The sequence below is a fragment of the Delphinus delphis genome, chromosome 10 (assembly GCF_949987515.2).
Source record: "Delphinus delphis chromosome 10, mDelDel1.2, whole genome shotgun sequence".
NCBI classification, from domain to species: Eukaryota; Metazoa; Chordata; class Mammalia; order Artiodactyla; family Delphinidae; genus Delphinus; species Delphinus delphis.
Window position 1 is genome coordinate 7,906,052 of NC_082692.2, and position 20,361 is coordinate 7,926,412.

General features: G+C 38.6%; 1 protein-coding gene across 1 annotated transcript in view; it reads right to left on the reverse strand.

Moving 5' to 3' along the window:
* Positions 1-19,241, reverse strand: part of MAK (male germ cell associated kinase) — a 43,350-nt gene extending 24,109 nt beyond the window's left edge. The window contains exons 1-7 of the mRNA XM_060023648.1: positions 18,471-19,241; positions 12,815-12,869; positions 11,680-11,801; positions 9,410-9,489; positions 6,676-6,808; positions 1,881-2,052; positions 721-888 (exon numbers count right to left, since the gene is read on the reverse strand). Of these exons, the coding sequence (XP_059879631.1) occupies positions 721-888; positions 1,881-2,052; positions 6,676-6,808; positions 9,410-9,489; positions 11,680-11,801; positions 12,815-12,869; positions 18,471-18,571 (831 nt within the window). The 5' untranslated portion in view covers positions 18,572-19,241. The remainder of the gene's footprint in view (positions 1-720; positions 889-1,880; positions 2,053-6,675; positions 6,809-9,409; positions 9,490-11,679; positions 11,802-12,814; positions 12,870-18,470) is intronic.
* Between the last annotated feature and the right edge of the window lie 1,120 nt (positions 19,242-20,361).

Genomic DNA, 20,361 nt, shown 5'->3' on the forward strand with positions numbered 1-20,361 from the left:
GTCGTATATTCATATCTGAAATTCCAACCACCTCACATACTACCAGGCACTTAGTTTCTTAGTTTGTGCTCAATAAATATTGAAAGAATAGTGATTTCAAAACTTCCTTGAAAGGTTATTGAAGTGGACATTCATTCTCTGTCCAGAATCCATTGTGCCTTCATAGCCAACCACTTATTTCGTTTGGTGGTGGTGGTGGAGGGATCGTTTTTCTCCTAGTGTACGTCATCTAAGTGCAACAGTAAATCCAAATGCCTCTACCCCCACCTCAAAAGCCAGAGAAATACAGCTTTTTTCCCCAGACAGTTATCCTCACCGTTTAGTTTTCTAAGGCTCTTGTGGCTTAAACAACAGAAATGTATTTTGTCACCATCCTGGAGGCTAGAAGTCGGAGATCAAAGTGTCGACATGCCTGAATTTTTACCATTAGAGATTAATTCCTTTCAACCTCAACCTCCACAGGGTTCCTCACTTGAACCACAAAACAGAAAATCATTGGAGTGGCTATTTTTGCAATTCTCCCAAGAATCTTACATGCCTAGAAGTTAAATCATAACATACACTGGATGCCTTAAGCTTTAGGGCTTAATTCTCTTGGTAGAACTCTGGTTGAAAATAGACTTGTCTTTGTAAAGAAAAATATCCCCGATATTGTAAAACCTCAAATTAAAAAAACAAACAAACCCCCCCACACAACTATACCAGGGAGATCTGTCTTACCTGGCTTGCTGTTGGTCGTCTCTTTGGATTCCAACTCAACATTTCAGTCATAAGCTGAATAGCTTCGCTACTGGCATTGGGAATAAGAGTTTTTAAGTTTATAGGAACACACTGGGGAAAGCGGAAATTCATAGAGGATGCAAGCTGGTACCCTTCCGGCCAGTCACTCTGTTTAAGGAATATATAAGTGGGGGAGGGGAGGCAATAAGTAATTTGTTTTTAATGATCAATTTAAAACAGAGTAATAATATAAAAATCACTTGTGTATGAAAATTTTAATGTTGACTCATATAAATAAATGTGAAAATGAAATACCAGACCACATACACAATTCAGTGCTATAAACAGTATAGAAGGAACAGTGAGTTGAGAATTAGGGAAAAAATGAGAAAGCACTTTCATAAATTTCAAAATGTTAAACTCTGGTCTTTTGGATCTTGATGGTGATGATGGTACCCAGGTGGCTCTGAACGAGTAAGGACAAGCGATGTACAAAGACACTGATTATTACAAAGATCCTCATTTTATGTTATACATTGCATCCAATGTCAAAAACTGCACATAGCTGGGAAATGAGTTACGTTGAAGCTTTAATAGCTGCGTTAACTTGACTAATGTTAACTACGAGGCACACGCTCATTTAATGCAGGTGTAATTATACAAACTTAAACTTATTAAATAAGTACATCTCAGAAAGTGAAGTCTAGCTGAGTGCAATAGTTAATTGAAAAGTACTCAGTTCAAGAAATTAAATATCCATGGCAGAGGTATATAAATGTAAACAAGAAAAGGTTAAGAGAAAATAAAATCCAGGACACCTGGCATTGATGCGTTGATCCCAATGGACATTCACAGAACAAGTAGGAAAGAGGCTAAGCATGTAGTCATCGGCTGGTCATCAGACCAAAGTTAAATACATAGAATTCTAAATATAGAGAAATTTCCCTTAAGTTCTTACAGAAAGGTAAGCCCCTTTTTTCTACAGTCTGGTGGGATTCTGGCTTCTTGCAGCCCTCATCCCATCCCAATACAAAAAAAGACTGATGATAAGAAAATTAACCCTTAAAGCGTCAGCCTTTTTGAAAATGAAAATATCAGCTAGCTGCCCCAAAGTTACAAATAATCAAAAGTTACAACAACTTACGGACAAAAGTACTTACTTTTTTGGGAGTCCCTAAAACTTGGCAAATCTTAAAGATTTCATCGACCTCACTTGTCCCTGGGAAAAGTGGTCTTAGCGTGTATAGTTCAGCCATTATACTCCCGACAGCCCACATGTCAATGGGAGAGCTATAAACTGAAGATCTTAATAAAACCTCAGGAGCACGGTACCTATGAAAATGGAAAACAAAACAAAACAGCCCATTGTGCTTGTAGTTTCAGAGGTGGAATGGCAGTAGGATGTTGTTTGGTCAGGCATTTCAGTCGAGAACCAGGTATTAACTGCCTTCTCTGTATCAGGCATCTCTCTGCACAATGTGTTGGGTTTATATTGACTAGCACACATTTTTCCTGACCACAAGCAAGTAGTGGAGCTCAAGACAACTATAAACGAAATGTCCAAGTGGCCTAAGACAGGGACTCCAACAAATAACTGTGGAAATGCTATATAATACGTTAAGAAAAGGCGGAGAAGCTTTGAATGGAAGCAGATACGTTCTGAATGGGAGCAGTCGTATAATTTTACAACGCATTAAATCCTGATATATTCACATGAAGGATCGAAAACAAAAGATTAACAAAGATTATCCCTGAGTAGTGGGCTTTCTCCCATCTTTTTTTAAAAAAATTATTTTATTGAAGTATAGTTGATTTCCAATGTTGTGTTAATTTCTGCCGTACAGCAAAGCGATTCAGTTATGCATATATATACATTCTTTTTTGTAGACTTTTCCATTATGGTTTATCACAGGATATTGCATATAGTTCCCTGTGCTTGTTTATCCATCCTTCTTTTGGCTTATCTGTTTGAAAGTGCTGATTCCTCAGTTGACTCAATTTCCTTAATTGATGATATTTCTAATTAGAAAAATACTCTATTTATAAGGCAAAGGAAGCTGGTGGAGGATATTCTCAATTTTTTTCCCATGTTGAAATGCATAAACGTTTCAGCCTAAATGCTTTGCAGTGTTGTCCTTTGGCTTCCACTCAGGGTAGCTTTCTTTGACAGCTTTGAGATATAATTCACATAACATACAGTACATCCATTTAAAAGCATACAGTTCAGTGGCTTTAAGTATATTCACAAGAGTTGTGCATCCGTCATCACAATCAACTTCAGAACATTTTCATCACCCCCAAAAGAACCCCCACACCTCTCCAATAGCCCTGCGCTCCCATTTCTGTCATCTACTGTCTATCTGTGGATTTACCGGTTCTGTCACTTCACATCAATGGAACCATACACTGTCTGGTCCTTTGTGACTGGCTTCTTTCACTGAACATGTTTCCAAGGTTTATCCATGTTGTAGCATATATCAGTACTTCTTTCTGTTTATTGCTGAATAATATTCCACGGTATGGCTAGACCACATTCTGTTTATCCATTCATCAGTTGATGGACATTTGGGGTTTTCCCACTTCTTGGTTATTATGAGTAATGTTGCTGTGAACATTCGTATACGGGTTTTTGTGTGGACATACGTTTTCATTTCTCTTGGGTATATACCTAGGTGTGGGATTTTGCTGGATCACATGGTAACTATATGTTTAACCACTGAGGAGCTGCCAGGCTGTTTTGTACCATTTTCCACTCCCACCAGCAAAGGAGGGTTCTAGTTCCTCCACATCCTTGCCAACACTTTTTATTATGTTTTGATATTTTTAGGAGACAAAATTGTTTTGAAGGTTTTGCCAAATTTAGATACTGAAAACAAGTATTCTCAATTTCATTCCATTTCAGTATAGAATCTAAATTTACCCAGTTGAAAATAGAAGCTCCTTAAAAAGATTCTTCCCTGCAAGAGGAGATTTTCCAATTCTAATTATACATTTAAAAAAGATAAAACTAGGGCTTCCCTGGTGGCGCAGTGGTTGAGAGTCCGCCTGCCGATGCAGCGGACACGGGTTCGTGCCCCGGTCCGGGAGGATCCCACATGCCGCGGAGCGGCTGGGCCCGTGGGCCATGGCCGCTGAGCCTGCGCGTCCGGAGCCTGTGCTCCGCAGCAGGAGAGGCCACAACAGTGAGAGGCCCGCGTACCGCAAAAAAAAAAACCAAAAAACAAAAAAGATAAAACTAGTACACTTTGAGCTCTTATTTAATTTGTTCAGTTCCTCCTTTGCTTTTGTAGGGATAAATATCATTATCTTCCTGTTTGCAAACTTCATTTTCAATAATTGCAGTTTCCCATAAACTTCAAAAGCTTTGGGGTTTTGGCATCCATTTATCAAAAATTCTGAATGAAGATTTCCAAGTGATTTGAAACAAAATGCAACCAAAATATGAAGGGATTATTTACAAGAAAAGCTAGATACCACTGTAAATCATTTAAATTGACTTACAAAGTAGTTTTTCAAAGGCTCAAACAATTCTAAACTTCGAATGACAGACGGCAGAGAGAGAACGCACACGCAGCCGTGCTGCCGCCGTTTCTGTAGTCGGCATCAGGAGCGTCACAGAAATCCTGCGGTGCAGCTACCCTCTGCGTGTACGTGTAATGTGTAAATTCTGACAACTGCAGCTTATTTTGATCGGTAGAATGCAAATTTAGCAGCTTATTTGGATGCAGTTACAAAATAGATATGCATCTTAACCAATCCAAATAAATGTCTGCTTTCTGGGTTTCTTAATTTAGTAAGAATACTGTTTTTGTGATGCTAGGCTTCACTAGAACTTGTATTACCACGGCAAAAATAAGTTTATTTTCAAAGGTTTTAACTGAAGTTAAATAGCATTCATAGCAACGTCAGACATTTCACTTTTCAAGGAATGACCTTCCAAAAGCTTCACTTTGATTCTCCGAATTGTGATGAAAAAAATCAAATGATTATTAGAAATCAGGTAACTGATTTTTCTCTTCGAAGCCAGTTGGAAGGCACTCATTTAAAACTGACATTGTTAATTAGCCATGTGTTGAAGTGTGAACTTGGTTTCTGGGTCTCTTGTGTCACCAGATCGGACCAGGGAGGAATCGGGAAGCATACAGCGGAGGTCGATCAGACGTGCCAGCTTGTTTTAACGAAACTGTTGATAACCGAGACTGTCCGCAGCAAACCGGGACATATTGTCACTCTTTCCAGGCTCTGTCCTCAGACTTCTTTTCTTCTCTAACCACACTCAGTCCCTTAGTGACCTCACCCAACCCTGTAATTTTTAACACTGAGGTGTCCCAAGTTTACGTCTCCAGCCCAGCCCTGCTCCCTGAACCCCAGATTATAGGTCCCACCGCCTAACATGACATCTCCCCGTGGTTGTCTCAGAGGCACCCCTCAACCCGAAACACAACTGCGCCTCCCCCCACGAGCTCCACAGCAGCCCCGTCTCTATCAGGGCTGACTCCAGCCCTCTGGCTGCTCATGGAAAAGACCCTGAAGTCTCTGACTCCTTCATCTTATTCCCCACATCTGCTTCACCAGGAAATCACATCTGCTCTGTTTTAAAACACACCCAGCATCTTACACCTGTCACCACCTCCATGGCCACCAGATCCAAGTCACTGTCATTTTCTGCCCAAGATAGTGTAACAGCCTCCTCCTTGGTCTCCCTGCTTCTGCCTCTGCTCCTCTAGACCCTTTTCAGGACGGCAGCTCAGAGCCCTCCAGGGGCCCCCTGGTTCTCTCCGATGAGCATGACACCCCACTCCTTACATCCGGCCTCCCCACAAACGCTCTGACCTCATTTCCCGCTCCCACCCTCCTTATTCACTCTGCTCTTTGCAGAGTCCACGGTGGCACTCCTGTCCGTAGGCTTTTACGCTCAGCATTTTCTCTGCCTGAAAGCCTCTTGCCTCCCAGCATCTCCCCAGCCCGGCATCAGTGAGACCGCCTGTTGAAAACAGCAACATACCCCTTCCCTCCCCTGTCTCTTCCAATCCCCTGTCCCTTTCCAGACTTTATTTTTTTGTATAATAATATGTAGAGATGTACATGTATCACTATCTGATACTCAAATATTCTTAATTGGTTTTACTGGAATACAATATACGTACAGAAAAAGGCACATGTCCTAAGAGTACAGCTTGCTGAATTTTCACAGTTAGAACATACCCATGGGCCCAGCACCCAGACCAAGGAACTGCGTGTTACCAGCTCCGCAGAGGGCCCCTCCTCTGCGCTCTTCCAGTCACTACTGCCCCTACCCCGACCACGTAACCGCCATCCTGACTTTTAACAGGTTCGTTCTATTTTTGTACTTTATATAAATGGAAGCACATAATGTGTGCACTTTTTCTGTTTGGCCTCTTGCTCACAACATTGTGTCTGTGAGATTCATCATATTGTTTACGTAGTTGTAGGCCTTTCATTCTCTTTGCTGTGAAGTAGTCCACTGGGTGAATATATATGCCTCTGGTGATGGACAGTTGGGTGGTGTGCAAGATGGGACTGTTACGTGCTTGTGATGAACGTGTGTATGTCTCTCTGTTGGTAACTCAGGACATTCTTTGTTTGTTTATGTATTGGCTGTCATGTAAGCAGCATGAGGCAGAGATTCTTTTCTGTTTCGTTCACGTCTGTGTTCCCAGCGCCTAAAATAGTATCCAGCACATAACGGGTTCAATAAATGTTTGTTGAATGAATGAATGGATGCGTGAAATCCTTTTTCCTTCCCTTTTCATTTATCACAAGAGTCATGAGGCAATCCTTCTCTCTCTCCAAAGAATACAAAAAAAATTCAGTTCTACATTTTGCTTTAAATACTTGATATGGAACCTCCAGAAAGATGTGTAACGATCTACTTACTGTAGGAAAGCGTCAACAGAGACATATGCCTCTGGACCGTTGCTAAAAACTACTCACCATCTGGTGGATACATAATCAGTATACGGTGGCTGTGACCTTAATTCTCTTGCCAGTCCAAAGTCGGCAATTTTCACAAGTTCTGGGCCCATACAAAGCAAGTTTTCTGGTTTCATATCCCTATGAAAAAAGCCTTGGTAATACAGAGAGGAAAAACAATAATAAATCATCGTATCTAGACATATTTGATTTACTAACAAGGTAGCTGAGCCTCTCTGTTCTAATTAGGAAGGTGAGCTTAGGAAAAAAATAAACCATATTTATTGTCTACACAGTGATGGGAGGTGGGGACCCTGCTTTCAAAATAATTTGGCGAGGAAGTTCATACAGTATATGTGGCCATTAAAAATAAATATCCACATGTATTTCTGTTTGTGGATCCGGTGAGTTCAGGCACTGGGTTAGAAACTGCCACATTATGATTATCTCCGCTAATTTGAACAACACCCTTAAGGAGGTATTATGATCACCAGTGGGTAGCAGATGAGGAGGTTGAAGCTTGGAGAGAAGCAGTCTAGTGAAAGCTGAAGGAGCGCTGCATGTCAGGCTTCAGTCAGTGAAGCTGGTCTTATCACTGCTCTACCACGTTGTAGTTTAACCTGCGATTCCTTGAGTATAATCACTTTGAGAAGTCCATTAAACACAAATGGAACGCCACACATTTGAATCAACTCCTTCCTTTAAAATTATTTAACAGCTCAGTTCTCCCCTGGTAGCTGCCTTGTTGAAACAACCCCAATAATTATAATGCTTATTTACCAACTTAATGTATAAAATAAATGGTTAGTTACCAAAGCTGCATGGCAGCCCAATGAAAATGAGGGCAGAAAGCCCTCCTTGCAAATGTCTAAGGAGTAGGTAAAGCACACTGGTTGTACACAGATGACTTGTATCCTAATGACTTTGCAGGGTGGAGAATTAAGAAAGGGCCTGGTCATCAATTGTAGGTGACCATCATCATCACCAGAGGGTTTTCATGCAGATTGGAGCTAGAAAGACTTTTCTAAACCTAAACTTTTTTAACCCCTTCAAAGCCAGCGTGGGCTCTCCGTGACATCTACAACAGTTCTGTACTCTGCTTACCTGGTACTCCTTACTCAAAATAGCTACTGAGATCCATCCATTTCGCTAACTTCCAAGAGAAACACATCGTAATTTCATAATATGAAGACAGGAATGGGAGCACGTGTGATGGTGAAGGGACATTAATCCATAAAATCTTAATTAAACCACAGTTGAGGTTTTCCCCATCCTCACTAATATAAATATATTGGTAACTTGGTCCTAACTTTAACTAAAATATGAGTCCATTTCTTTTGACAGCTACTGTTTTTAAAATATCTATTTTCTCAAAGGATTACATCTGAGATGTTTACGAACTATGGCAAGAATAATTTAGCTTTTGTAAAAATGTCTATTGTTCTTGGAGTCTGGTTTCCCAGATCACTATGTAGGCACCTATAAAGCCAACTCTAGATTACTCATATGTTATTTACTTTCATCAACAATTTTTAAATTCCAAGCTGGTTTCCTCCTTCAATCCCTTATGCTCTGAAGTTGCTGATAGTTGATAAATATCCAAGGAATCTAAGCCAATTTTATTACTAGCCTAAAAAATATCAGCAAAACACAAAACTCTTTCCAAAAATCAGAGAATTCCTGAGGCTTTTGGTTTTCCACATCACACTTGCTTCCATTAGCATAAATTAACGCAGGCAAATATCGAGAGTTAACCATGCTGACCAGAGTTTAAAAATGAGTTGAAGACCAGGAATCCAATATGAACAATTAAAATAGCATATATCCTTTACATTCCATGTAATTAATAAATGACTGACTTTTATCAATGGATTGTAATATATTTTCATGGGTTTTAGGCTTTTAAAGACCTTAATAGTTTACATAAGACAAAAAACCCCTGGGGATTCAGGAATGTTCTTACAATGTGTATATGGAATTCTGCATAGCATTTCTAGAAAATAAATTATTTCCTGTAGCAGTTAAAAGAGAAAGGAGAAAAGAAAATATAAAATATAGGATGAGACATGAAAGGAGGCTAATAATGGTGATTTCTGAATGCCTGTGCTCACAGTGCAGCAATGGTATGATATAAACTAGCCTAATTTAATATCTAAACATCTAGTGATGCTAAACTAGAATCATTAAAAATTAATGATCATTAAATCACTAAAATTTTTCATAATCATATTAACTTTATTTCGGTTTGATAGATATGCAAAAAACTATAAATTAAGATTACATAAATAAGAAATGCATAAAAATAATTTCTCCAAATATAGAAACAAGTAAATGTAAATACTAAGGAAGACTAGAAAATACCATAGCACAGGTGCTTTAAACTATTTAAGTGTTAATAATTGATCATGATAGATCAAAGCATTCCAATCTTTTCCAAAAGAGGGACCTGTTTTTTTTTTTTTCATTTCCATGGTAAAATTAGGTGGAATGAGGTAGCAGGATGGGGTTAACTGAGACTAAAGGCTGATGATCAAACTGTAAAAAAATTCTGCTGTAGAGGAAGATAGTTACAGATTATAGAAATTCTATTTTCTATAGAATTATAGAAATTCTAAATTTTTAAAATAAAACTGTCAGTTAGTAGGCACATACTCCAAACTTGTAGTTATCCAATATAATATTATTTAACAGTTTATATACAATTCCTATGCATGACCGTGACAGTAATCTAAAGGGGCAGGGCAGTGAAACCTACCGTGTTTGTGGATAAATGCCAGCCCTTGCAATATTTGATACATAATATTTCTGATGACCGACTCAGGGAACAACTTGTTTCTGTGAAGAAATGAACAAATAAACAGTGATGTAATTCAATTTGTAAAAAGAATGCTGTACACTAAAGGTTCAGTTACAGTATCAGAGCAGAGCTTTTGTATATTGGTCTTCAGCTGACATGGAAAAGAAGTTTACTTGAATAAAAAAGGCTTGTAAATTAATCCTCAAAAACAATATTTCAGGAAGTTAAGCTACCAAAAACAAAGTGTAAAAATACCACTAACCTCAAATAGCCCTTTAGCATGTACAGTTGTTAATGGTTTAATTTATACTTTTGACATTGAATAGTATTCTAAACAATATCACTTTAATTTCCTTTTAATTTAGAAATCCAGAATTGAATCATGCAATTCCAAAGTTGAGTCTTTTTAATGTTCATTTGCAATTGCATTCACCACTTCCACTTATATATATATTTAAAATCATATGAAAGTATAATATTTCATGTATTTACATGTACTTAATTTTTTCTTCAAAATTATATCTCAGTATACCATGGATATGTTTATCATTTCATATATTTTGAAGAGCATAAATTATTATTAGAAGCCCAGAAGATTACCCGTAATCCCACCACCTGATAAGGAAACTATTTTGATTTTTCAGCATTCTAATCCAGCCCTAATCCATCTGTGTGTATAACTTTTATATTAGGTGTCAATGTTACATAAATACAACTTTGGTTTCTGTTTTTTATTCACTTATAAGCACTCTTATAATCTTCATAATTATCACTTTTAATGGCTACAAAATAATGACATCAGTATTATACACTGTAATTACCAACCTATTCTCCCATTGATAGTTATTTATTTTAAATAGTTCAAAGAGGTAAGTGAAGCTTGGTATAGTCATTTAACAGAACACACTAGCTATGGTAACTATGAAGATTATGTGTCAGCATTAAAAAATGCATATAGGGCTTCCCTGGTGGCGCAGTGGTTGAGAATCTGCCTGCTAATGCAGGGGACGCGGGTTCGAGCCCTGGTCTGGGAAGATCCCACATGCCATGGAGCAACTAGGCCCGTGAGCCACAGCTACTGAGCCTGCGCGTCTGGAGCCTGTGCTCCGCAACGGGAGAGGCCGCGATAGTGAGAGGCCCACGCATCGCAATGAAGAGTGGCCCCCACTTGCCACAGCTAGAGAAAGCCCTGGCACAGAAACGAAGACCCAACACAGCCAAAAAAATAAATAAATACATTAATTAATTTTAAAAAGTGCCTATAAGTGAATAAATCAAACAGAAAAATGTATCACCACTAAAATTACAACTACATAGAAAATATGCATGTCTGTATACAGGAGCTAGAAAGAACTCTAGAAAAATAAACACTGATTTGAGAGGTAGAATATCCTTTACTTTTATTTTAACTGCTATTAATGTCATAATGATATCAGCCTGAAACATAACAGGCATTCAATACAGTATTTTTTGAAAGAAGGAATGATATGATTAAAGAAAAATTCACTGACCATCCTTAGACCTTGAGAGAGAGAGAGAGAGTGTGTGTGTGTGTAAGAAATATATAGAGAGAAATCAACATCATTCTACTGGGAAATTCATTTCATATTTTAGGCTCTTTTGCTGACAACTCTGGCTTTAAAAACAGACAAAATGGACATTAAACTCCCAGATGTGACCAGCAGCTACCACCAAAATGTTATCCTCTCCAAGCTCATGGCAGGTGACTGAAACTCTCCTTCTTTAGAGATTCTGTTTGTTTGTTTAAAAATTAAAATGAGAATTTCCTTGGGACTGGTAACACATTTTTATGGTTCACTTAAGCATTCTAATAAACAAGTGTATTAGATCCTTTCTTAAAAGCAACTTCATTCTTTCCTCCATTCCTTCATTAACCTTTTGCAAGATGCTTGGAGAGTAAGAAAGAAAATTTTCTCGTTTTTGCCCAAGGCCAGCTTTATTATTGAGTATTAAACTATAGATAGATTTTTGTTTCAAAAAGTATAGATAGATAGTGTGTTTATATGAAATATTTACCTTGACTTTTAAGTTATTACCATGGAAAAATGATGGTTCTTCAACGTTAGATATTATCCTTTGATAAAGATAACTAATTTAAAGCTACCTCATGGACTGATAGATCTGTACATTGCCAAGTGTGACATAATGAAGGGGTCCAAGGGACTCATGGAGGAGACAATAAGGAAAAAGTTTTCATAAAGACATACCTGTCTTTCATTAATTGATAGAGGTTTTCTTTCATATATTCAAATATAAAATAAAGATGGTCATTTTCTCTGATAACTTCTTTCAGTTTAATCACATTGGCATGATTAAGTTTCTTCAGAGACTGCAATAGAGCAAATGAGCATTAAAATTCTAAAAGCAAAAAATAAAAAAATAAAAATTCTTAAAGCAAAGTTATAGAAGTTGGCACAATCTCATCAATGCTAGGATGATAAGTACCTTAAGTAGTTTTCCATTTCTTCTAAATTCATTAATGAATTTTTAATATCTATAAAAATTTCCATGTCTAAAAACATCTAGAACATCTATTTAAGTAAGCAGTGGGCTTCCCTGGTGGCGCAGTGGTTAAGAACCTACCTGCCAATGCAGGGGACATGGGTTCAAGCCCTAGTCCGGGAAGATCCCATAGGCTGCAGAGCAGCTAAGCCCGTGAGCCACAACTACTGAAGCCCACGTGCCTAGAGCCTGTGCTCTGCAACAAGAGAAGCCACCGCAATGAGAGAAGCCCTCGCACCTCAACGAAACGTAGCCCCCGCTCACCGCAACTAGGGAAAGCCCGCCCGCAGCAACGAAGACCCAATACAGCCAAAAATAAATAAATAATTTTTTAAAAAAATTAAAAAAATATAAAGTAATCAGTAATTGTCTAAGTAATGAATATAAGTGCAAAAATAAACCAGGTCAACAATAGCTACAAAACATTTGTCACGTTTTTTTTTCTTGGTCATTAAATAGGTTTAACTTTTTCTGACCTAACTATGTGGAAAGCCATGCAAAAGTCTCCAAAAATTTATCCAAGTTATACAACATAAAATATAAAGAAATGGTATGTGGTAATTAAAAAAATTATCTTTCCTTTGATAAATGGATTAAAATGCTCTTTTAAAAGTGAGAGTATACTTTTAAATATGAGGGTAGTTACTTTCTGTTCTCCACTGACATTCTGATGAGAAATGAGAAATTAGGAACATAAAGAAAAACATAAGAAATATAATTTTCTTTGGTCTGCTTCCCTCAGAGAACAGAACCATCTTCTTAGCTACCATCCTCAGAAATGAGACACATGTGAGGTAGAGCTAAGGCCTTCTGCGGTTCTTTTCATCTCTGGGATTTTACCTTAACTTCTCTCAAGTTCATACATTCATCCCAAGAATAGAACTTTCTCTTCATTCTGCAATAAAAAAAGAAAAGTTTAGTGTGTGGGGACCAGGGATTTGAAGACACAATTTACACCAGTGGCTTTCTTACTCTATAATTAGTTCACTTTGGGCAAAAAGCTGTGATATCTCTTTTCCTTCCTCCTTAAAAGGAGATCATCTCCCTTCTGTGTATCTCAAGGCCATTCGGTGCAGGTTCACGACTGTGTCACTTCTTGGGCAAATTGCCTAATGACTTCTCTGTGCTGCAAACTGCTTAGCTATAAAGTAGGAACTACTGCATAAGAAAATCCTATTGTAAACTGCTTAGTTCAGCACTCGGTAAATGCTATTGTAGATGTCCTTATTTTTACTGGTATCTGTGGTCAGCTACAATAAGGTATGAAGGGCATCACTACTATTATCTCTAAAATATCCTTAGTGAATCAGAATTTCAGTTATACTCATTCAGGCGCTAGAAATTTATGAAGGAGCTTGAAGAAATTGAGGGCTTACCAACTTACCAAAAGATAACGTTTCAGTACTATAGACTTATAAATGTCTTGCTAAAATGATAAAAGTAAACCTAGCACAGTGCTTAATTTGAAATAAAATAGAAATCAATTCAAATGTAGTATAAAAGTATTTTAGTAAATTGATCAAATCCATGCAAAACTATACATATAATCTCTGATTCTTAAAAAGTAATTATAGAATTTTTAATCCAGTGTTTTAGAGGCTAGTTAATATATCCAAGTTCCTTTTCAAAATTTAGTACAAATTGAAACTTTTATTCTTCTTAAAAATCTGTACTAGCTGCATCCACATATACTAATATGCTACTTTCTTTTCAGCAGTTACTAGTTATCAATACTACCCTAAGGTAACGCACGTATCTATATGCAGCAAATACAGAAGTTTCCTTGCAAAACAATTATCCCGCTTTCTAAAGGAATTAATTATAAAAAATTAAACCAATTTTTTAGAATTCCTTTTAGATTCCCTGCCATCTTCTCTTTCATTTATTGATTCATCCAACACCGACATGCCAGGGTGATGAAATCAGAGATGGTTACCCTGATGCTTCCCATCTCACAGGAAATAGACTTTAGTTAACACAAAACAGACATACAAATGAGCTTTCAGGATCATGAGATGAATTGGCCAGGCCCCAGGCCTTTTTGATGAGGCAGTATTTCAGATGAGACCTGAAAGACAGAAGGTGCCAGCATGTGAAGGCTGAAGAAAAGATTCAGCCAGACAGAAACAGCTAGAAAGAGCTGGGCTGGTTAGCGGAAATGAGAGACCACCTCACGTCAATCCTTGTTCCTTTAATGCCCGGAGCTGATTTTCATGGCTGTGAGGTCACCGTTCCTGCTCTGCTTTTTCTCCCGTAGCACTCTACCCACCTTCTTGCATACCATATAGTTTACTTTTATGTTCAGTCCTTCTCCCCTCTCCTCACACGCAAGCTCCTTGAGGACACCTCCACATTTCTGCTCAGTTTCTGGCACATAGTAAGTGCTCAATCAGTGTTTACTAAATGGATGGATGGATTTCGAGACCCACAGCTGGGGTCCTGAGGAGCTGTCCCACAAACAGGAGAGCCTCAGGAATGGAATAGCCTCTCAGGTCCTTAAAGGGCAGAGAGCTTAGGAATATTTGTTAATTTAATGAGGTGCGGGGACCTTACCGACACCCCCTGGAATGAATCCTGTTACAGATTTTTTTTGGAGATGGCAACAGATACCACAAGGTTTCTTACCAGTGACCTAAATTAAATTCCCCAAGGGAAAAACTCGCTTGCTTCTAGGCCTTCATACATATTATTCTTACAGCTTGGAATATTCTTCCCCTCCTCTTGAGAATTTTTGTCATTCTCGAGATCTCATTTTATGAGGGAAGCCTTCCAGGATACCTCTGCAGCACTGCTCCTCTGTGCTCCCATAGGCCCCGGTATCCCCCCATCATAGGACTTATCATATTTTGTGTTGTCACTTTTCTAATTTGTTGGTCTATTTATAACTCATCTATCCCATCCCCATTTGTCCCGAGCACCAAGTGTAATCGTAGCTTAACGATTACGTGTTGAATGAATTTTTAAACTTTTTGCAAGCCTTCCAAATGACTCATCCTCTTCTCATTCATTTTTACTCGTCTTTAATTAGGGTAGGAACACTGTCTGGCACATAGTAGATACTGAATGTGGCAGACACTATGACTTGTCTATCCAAGAGCCACTTTTCTTCTCTTCTTTATTAACATAGATCAGCTTTAACCCAGGGATACAAAATGGCCACCGAAGTACTCAGTTTCCCAGCTTCTCTTATTGCTACGTGTGCCACGTGACACACTCCTGGCCACTGAGGAGAAACCAGAAGTCTTCTGGAGAGGGGTGGGGGAAAGCTTTCGCTTTCCTAATGAGAAGAAAGTACAGCAACTGACTGACAGTAACAGTAACTGTTTCAGCTCTTCCTTATTTCTTCTTGCTCGGAACTCACACTCAAGGCCTAGACTGCTACAGCTATGTTTTTAAATTTTTTTATTCAAGTATGGTTGATTTACAATGTTGTGTTAATTTCTGCTGCACAGCCAAGTGACTCAGCTATATGTCTATATATATTCTTTTCCATATTCTTTTCCATTATGGTTTATTACAGGATATTGAATATAGTTCCTTATGCTGTATAGTAGGACCTTGTTTATCCATTCTATATATGAATTTTCATCTATCTGCTAATCTCAAACTCCAAGTTCATCCCTCTCCCGACCTCCTCCCCCTTGACAACCACAAGTCTGTTCTCTATGTCTGTGAGTCTGTTTCTGTTTCACAGATAAGTTCATTGGTGTCATATTTTAGGTTCCACATATAAGCGATATCATACGATATTTGTCTTTCTCTTTCTGACTCATTTCACTTAGTATGATAATCTCTAGGTCCATCCATGTTGCTGCAAATGGCATTATTTCATTCCTTTTTATGGCTGAGTAGTATTCCATTGTATATATATACCACATCTTCTTTATCTGTTCATCTGTCAATGGACACTTAGGTTGCTTCCATGTCTTGGCTAATGTAAATAGTGCTGCTATGAATGCAGGAGTGCATGTATCTTTTTGAATTATAGGTTTTTCTGGGTATATGCCCAGGAGTGGGATTGCTGGATCATATGGTAACTCTATTTTTAGTTTTTTGAGGAACCTCCATACTGTTCTCCATAGTGGCTGCACCAATTTACATTCCCACCAACAATGTAGGCGGGTTCCCTGTTCTCCACACCCTCTCCTACTGCAGCTATTTTTTGAAGACAAAAGAACCTAGGTCTGTGATAACAGCATTGAGACAAGGTATGAGCCCTGGGCTGTCTACCTCAAAACATTTTACAATGTGAAACAAATAAATCCCTATTTAATTTACTTTTGGTTCGTTTTTTTAATTTCATACACCAAAAGCATTCCTAAATTATACACGTATGACTTCTTCTCAGCATTCAATCTATTTGACTTCTTAAAGGATTTGACCTCTCACTTCTCTCAAGGTCTTACCCAGCTCTATGCAAGTGAGGCCCAATTCCCCATTTTATGAAACTGAAGACTGAAACAAACACATGATCTTGCCACACAGAAGCAATAATGAACATTTTGTTATAGAAAACGAACCAACGGTAATAACCTTAAATGATACCACGAGACCCAGCCCTCATTCTCATTTTCTTACCCCCTCTCCTCGGAAGCCACAGCTTTCACGAAGTTTATGTAAATCTTTACAGTCCTTTTAAAGATATTTTTACGTATAACTTTATTTATGTGTAATGAAGTATTTGTGTGAATTTACATAATTGCTTAACCCACAAATAAGGATGATTTCATCTCATTTTGTCTGATACTTACACCTCATTTATTATTTTTTTCTCTTGTTGCCTTAGTTAGGGTCTCCAGTTCAATCTTGATCAGTAGGGGATATAGCAGGCACTCTGGTCTTAAAACCAACTTTACAAGAGGTACCTGTAATATTTCACCTTTCAAGTCAGGGAAGTTTCTTCTTATTCCTATTTTTCATTTCAGTTATTGTATATTGTACATTTACTTATTTGATAATAATGGCTATTTAACAATATTTTATAAAAGTATTTTCTTATATATGTAAAGTTTTAGATCATGATAGTGTAAAGTTTTTAACATTTGATAAACATTTGTTAAAGCATTTAAATTTTAGATCATCATCATTTAGTTGATGTTGTAATCAGTTTCCAAGACTCGTTCTGGGGAAGCCAATTGCCATGTCATGAGGACACTCAAGTGACTGTCTGTAGAGCCCCATATAGAGAGAAATTGAGGCCTCTTTTTGTCCTTATAAAAAAAGGAAATTTGGACACAGAGATAGGCATCGAGGGAAGCTGATGTGGGAGGGATACGGAGAGAAAACACCATGAATAAGCCGAGGAGAAAGGCATACAATAGATCCTGTCCTCCCGGCCCCCAGCAGAAACCAATGCTGCTGACACCTTGATTTTAGACTTCTAGCCTCCAAAACTGTCTCAATAAATCTCTGCTGTTTAAGCCACCCAGTCTGTGGCTTAAACTTTGCTACAGAAGCCAAGTATGAGCCAAATGTTGCTCTAAGTTCCTGTGTTGAAGTCCTGACCTCCCAGTACCTCAGAGTGTATTTGGAGGTAGACCTTAAAGAGGTGATTCAGGTAGTGAGGTCTTTAGGGTAGGTCCTAATCCGATATGACTGATGTCCTTATAAGAAGAGATGAGGACACGACATGCACAGAGAGACGATCATGTGAAGACATGGGGAGAAGAGAGCCATCTACAAGCCAGGGAGAGAGGTCTTACATGAACCAACCGTGTTAGCTGACACCTTGATCTCTGACTTCTAGCCTCCAGAACTGTGAGGAAATAAATACATTGTTTAAATCACCCAGTCTGTGGTACTTCCTTGTAGCACCCCCAGCAGACTGATACAGTGAACCACCTTGGGCATGGGTGCTCCAGCCCTGGTTCAGCCTGAAGATGACTGTGACCTTGGCCCACCTCTTACTGCCACCTCACGAGAGACCTGTAGCCCGAACCACAGCTGAGCTACTCCTAAATTCCTGACTCACAGAAACTTTGAATTAATCAATGTTTGTTCTTGTCTTAAATCATTAAGCTTTGGGGTAATTTTTTTTTACATATGATAGATAACAGATACAGTGGATTAAAGAAATAAGATAATTAACTCTATTTAATTGGTAAGGTCCGGAAAATTCCATATGCCACTCAGAACTCAGTTTGATACTATGAATACCATCTGATTTTGAGACCTATTGTTTCAAAGAAACAATAAGCTCTACTCTGTACTCAGCTTTAAGTTCCAAAATTACCTTCAGTTTCAGTTCAAATGTATCATGCATGAAAAGCAGAGGCCTTATATTTTTTGATTTGTCCATGTAGCTGGACAAATCAGAAAATTAACATATGTGGGGATCAGCTGAACTCCTTTTTGGCAGTGTTTTCTCCAGAATGGCGTTCGATATTAGCCTAACGAGCGTGGGGTCTAAACCAGACTTCTCTCTGTACTTGTATACAGTCTCAAGCAAGCAAAGGAAAAGAAAGATTGGCAAACTTGGCAATGTTGCCCATGGTACCTTTTGATGGCCACCAGCTCCCCTGATTCGATACTCTTGCCCATCAGCACACTCCCATAAGTGCCGTCCCCCAGCTGTCTCATGGTTGTGTATCGGTTCATCTTGGAAAAATAATGCAGCACAAGTTGTTGACTGAAATGACTTCCTTGTTGAATATAAATGCTTCTTTATTTTTGTTCGTTTTTGCCCTTAGACTGTTGTTGCTACACTGGTGACAGGCTTGTCATCATTAAGCACAGGCTCTTCCCCAAGATTATGTAGGTTCATAAGATATAGCAATAAGGAATCTGGCAAGGAAACAGTGCTTCCATTCTTATGAACACCCTGTAAAAAAAGCAAAACAAGAATAAAAGGGATTTTCATTAAAGAACCTCTTCCAAAAATTTACTGGTAACCTAGGAAAATTATAAATACCAACGTGTTAAGCATGTGTCATTAAATCAATTGTGCGATGCGAACGATGTTCACCTATAAAAGACTGACGGTACTCACTGGTGAATGCTTCATTTACACGGTGCCATGTTACTTATCGCATGAACGTTCAATAAATACTGGCTTAATGATTTGCATGATTGCTTTTTTACTGACTATATAATGTAATCTATATTAGTCCAAATCAGATTTTGGGAAGTCAGACGCTCTACTATGTCCATTCCTTGAATCAATGTTTGCATCATATTTAATTTGGACCATAATCCCTTATTTGAAAGTCCTGGGCCAGACGTGTTTGGAATCCAGGAATTTGCATATTTTAGAAAAGTAATATGGTACGTAACACCTCCCAAGCCGCATCTTAATGTGCCCGTAGAAAAATGTTTGAAAAGTACACTAAGTAAAATAAATGAAGACCATAAATGACCTCGCGTCATTCGGGTCATGTTTTGTTGCAGATGAATTTGCACAGATTAACTTTTTATTTTTTATAAATTTATTTTTTTGTTTGTTTGTTTTTATTTTTGGCTGCATTGGGTCTTCGTTGCCGTGCTGGGCTTCCTCTGGTTGTGGTGAGTGGGGGCTACTCTTCGTTGCGGTGCGGAGGCTTCTCATTGTCGTGGCTTCTCTTGTTGTGGAGCATGGGCTCTAGGTGCGCGGGCTTCAGTAGTTGTGGCACGTGGGCTCAGTAGTTGTGGCTCGCAGGCTCTAGAGCACAGGATCAGTAGTTGTGGCGCACAGGCTTAGTTGCGCGGCATGTGGGATCTTCCCGGGCCAGGGAGTGAATCCATGTCCCCTGCATTGGCAGGCGGATTCTTAACCACCGTGCCACCAGGGAAGCCCCAGATTAATTTTTAAAAATTCATCTTTCAGAGCTTTGAGGGTTTCAAAACTACAGAAAAGGGATTGTGGATCTGTATATATTTGAAGGGTACAAGTTTCTCTAGGTTCTGATTTTGTAACTATTATTAAAGAAAACACACAAAGCACATAAAGCCTTAGTGTCTACCTCATTAAAACAGCGTTCAGTAACTTCCTCCCATTGTTCTGTCTTAGTTCTGCATTCAAGGAACAATTTCGCATTTCATACCTGTTTATCATTCTTATGTTGCTTTAAAAAATCTCTATCATTCTGTTACAAGGCTGTATGCTTAGTTACAAAGTGCAACAACATGTTTGGCACTATCAAATAGTTTGTTTTAAAATGCCTTTTACAGGGACTTACCTGGTGGCTCAGTGGTTAAGAATCCGCCTGCCAATGCAGGGGACACAGGTTTGAGCCCTGGTCCAGGAAGATCCCACATGCTGTGGAGCAACTAAGCCCGTGTGCCACAACTACTGAGCTTGCACTCTAGAGCCCGCAAGCCACAACTACTGAGCCTGTGTGCCACAACTACTGAGCCTGTGAGCCACAACTACTGAAGCCCGTGCGCCTAGAGCCTGTGCTCTGCAACAAGAG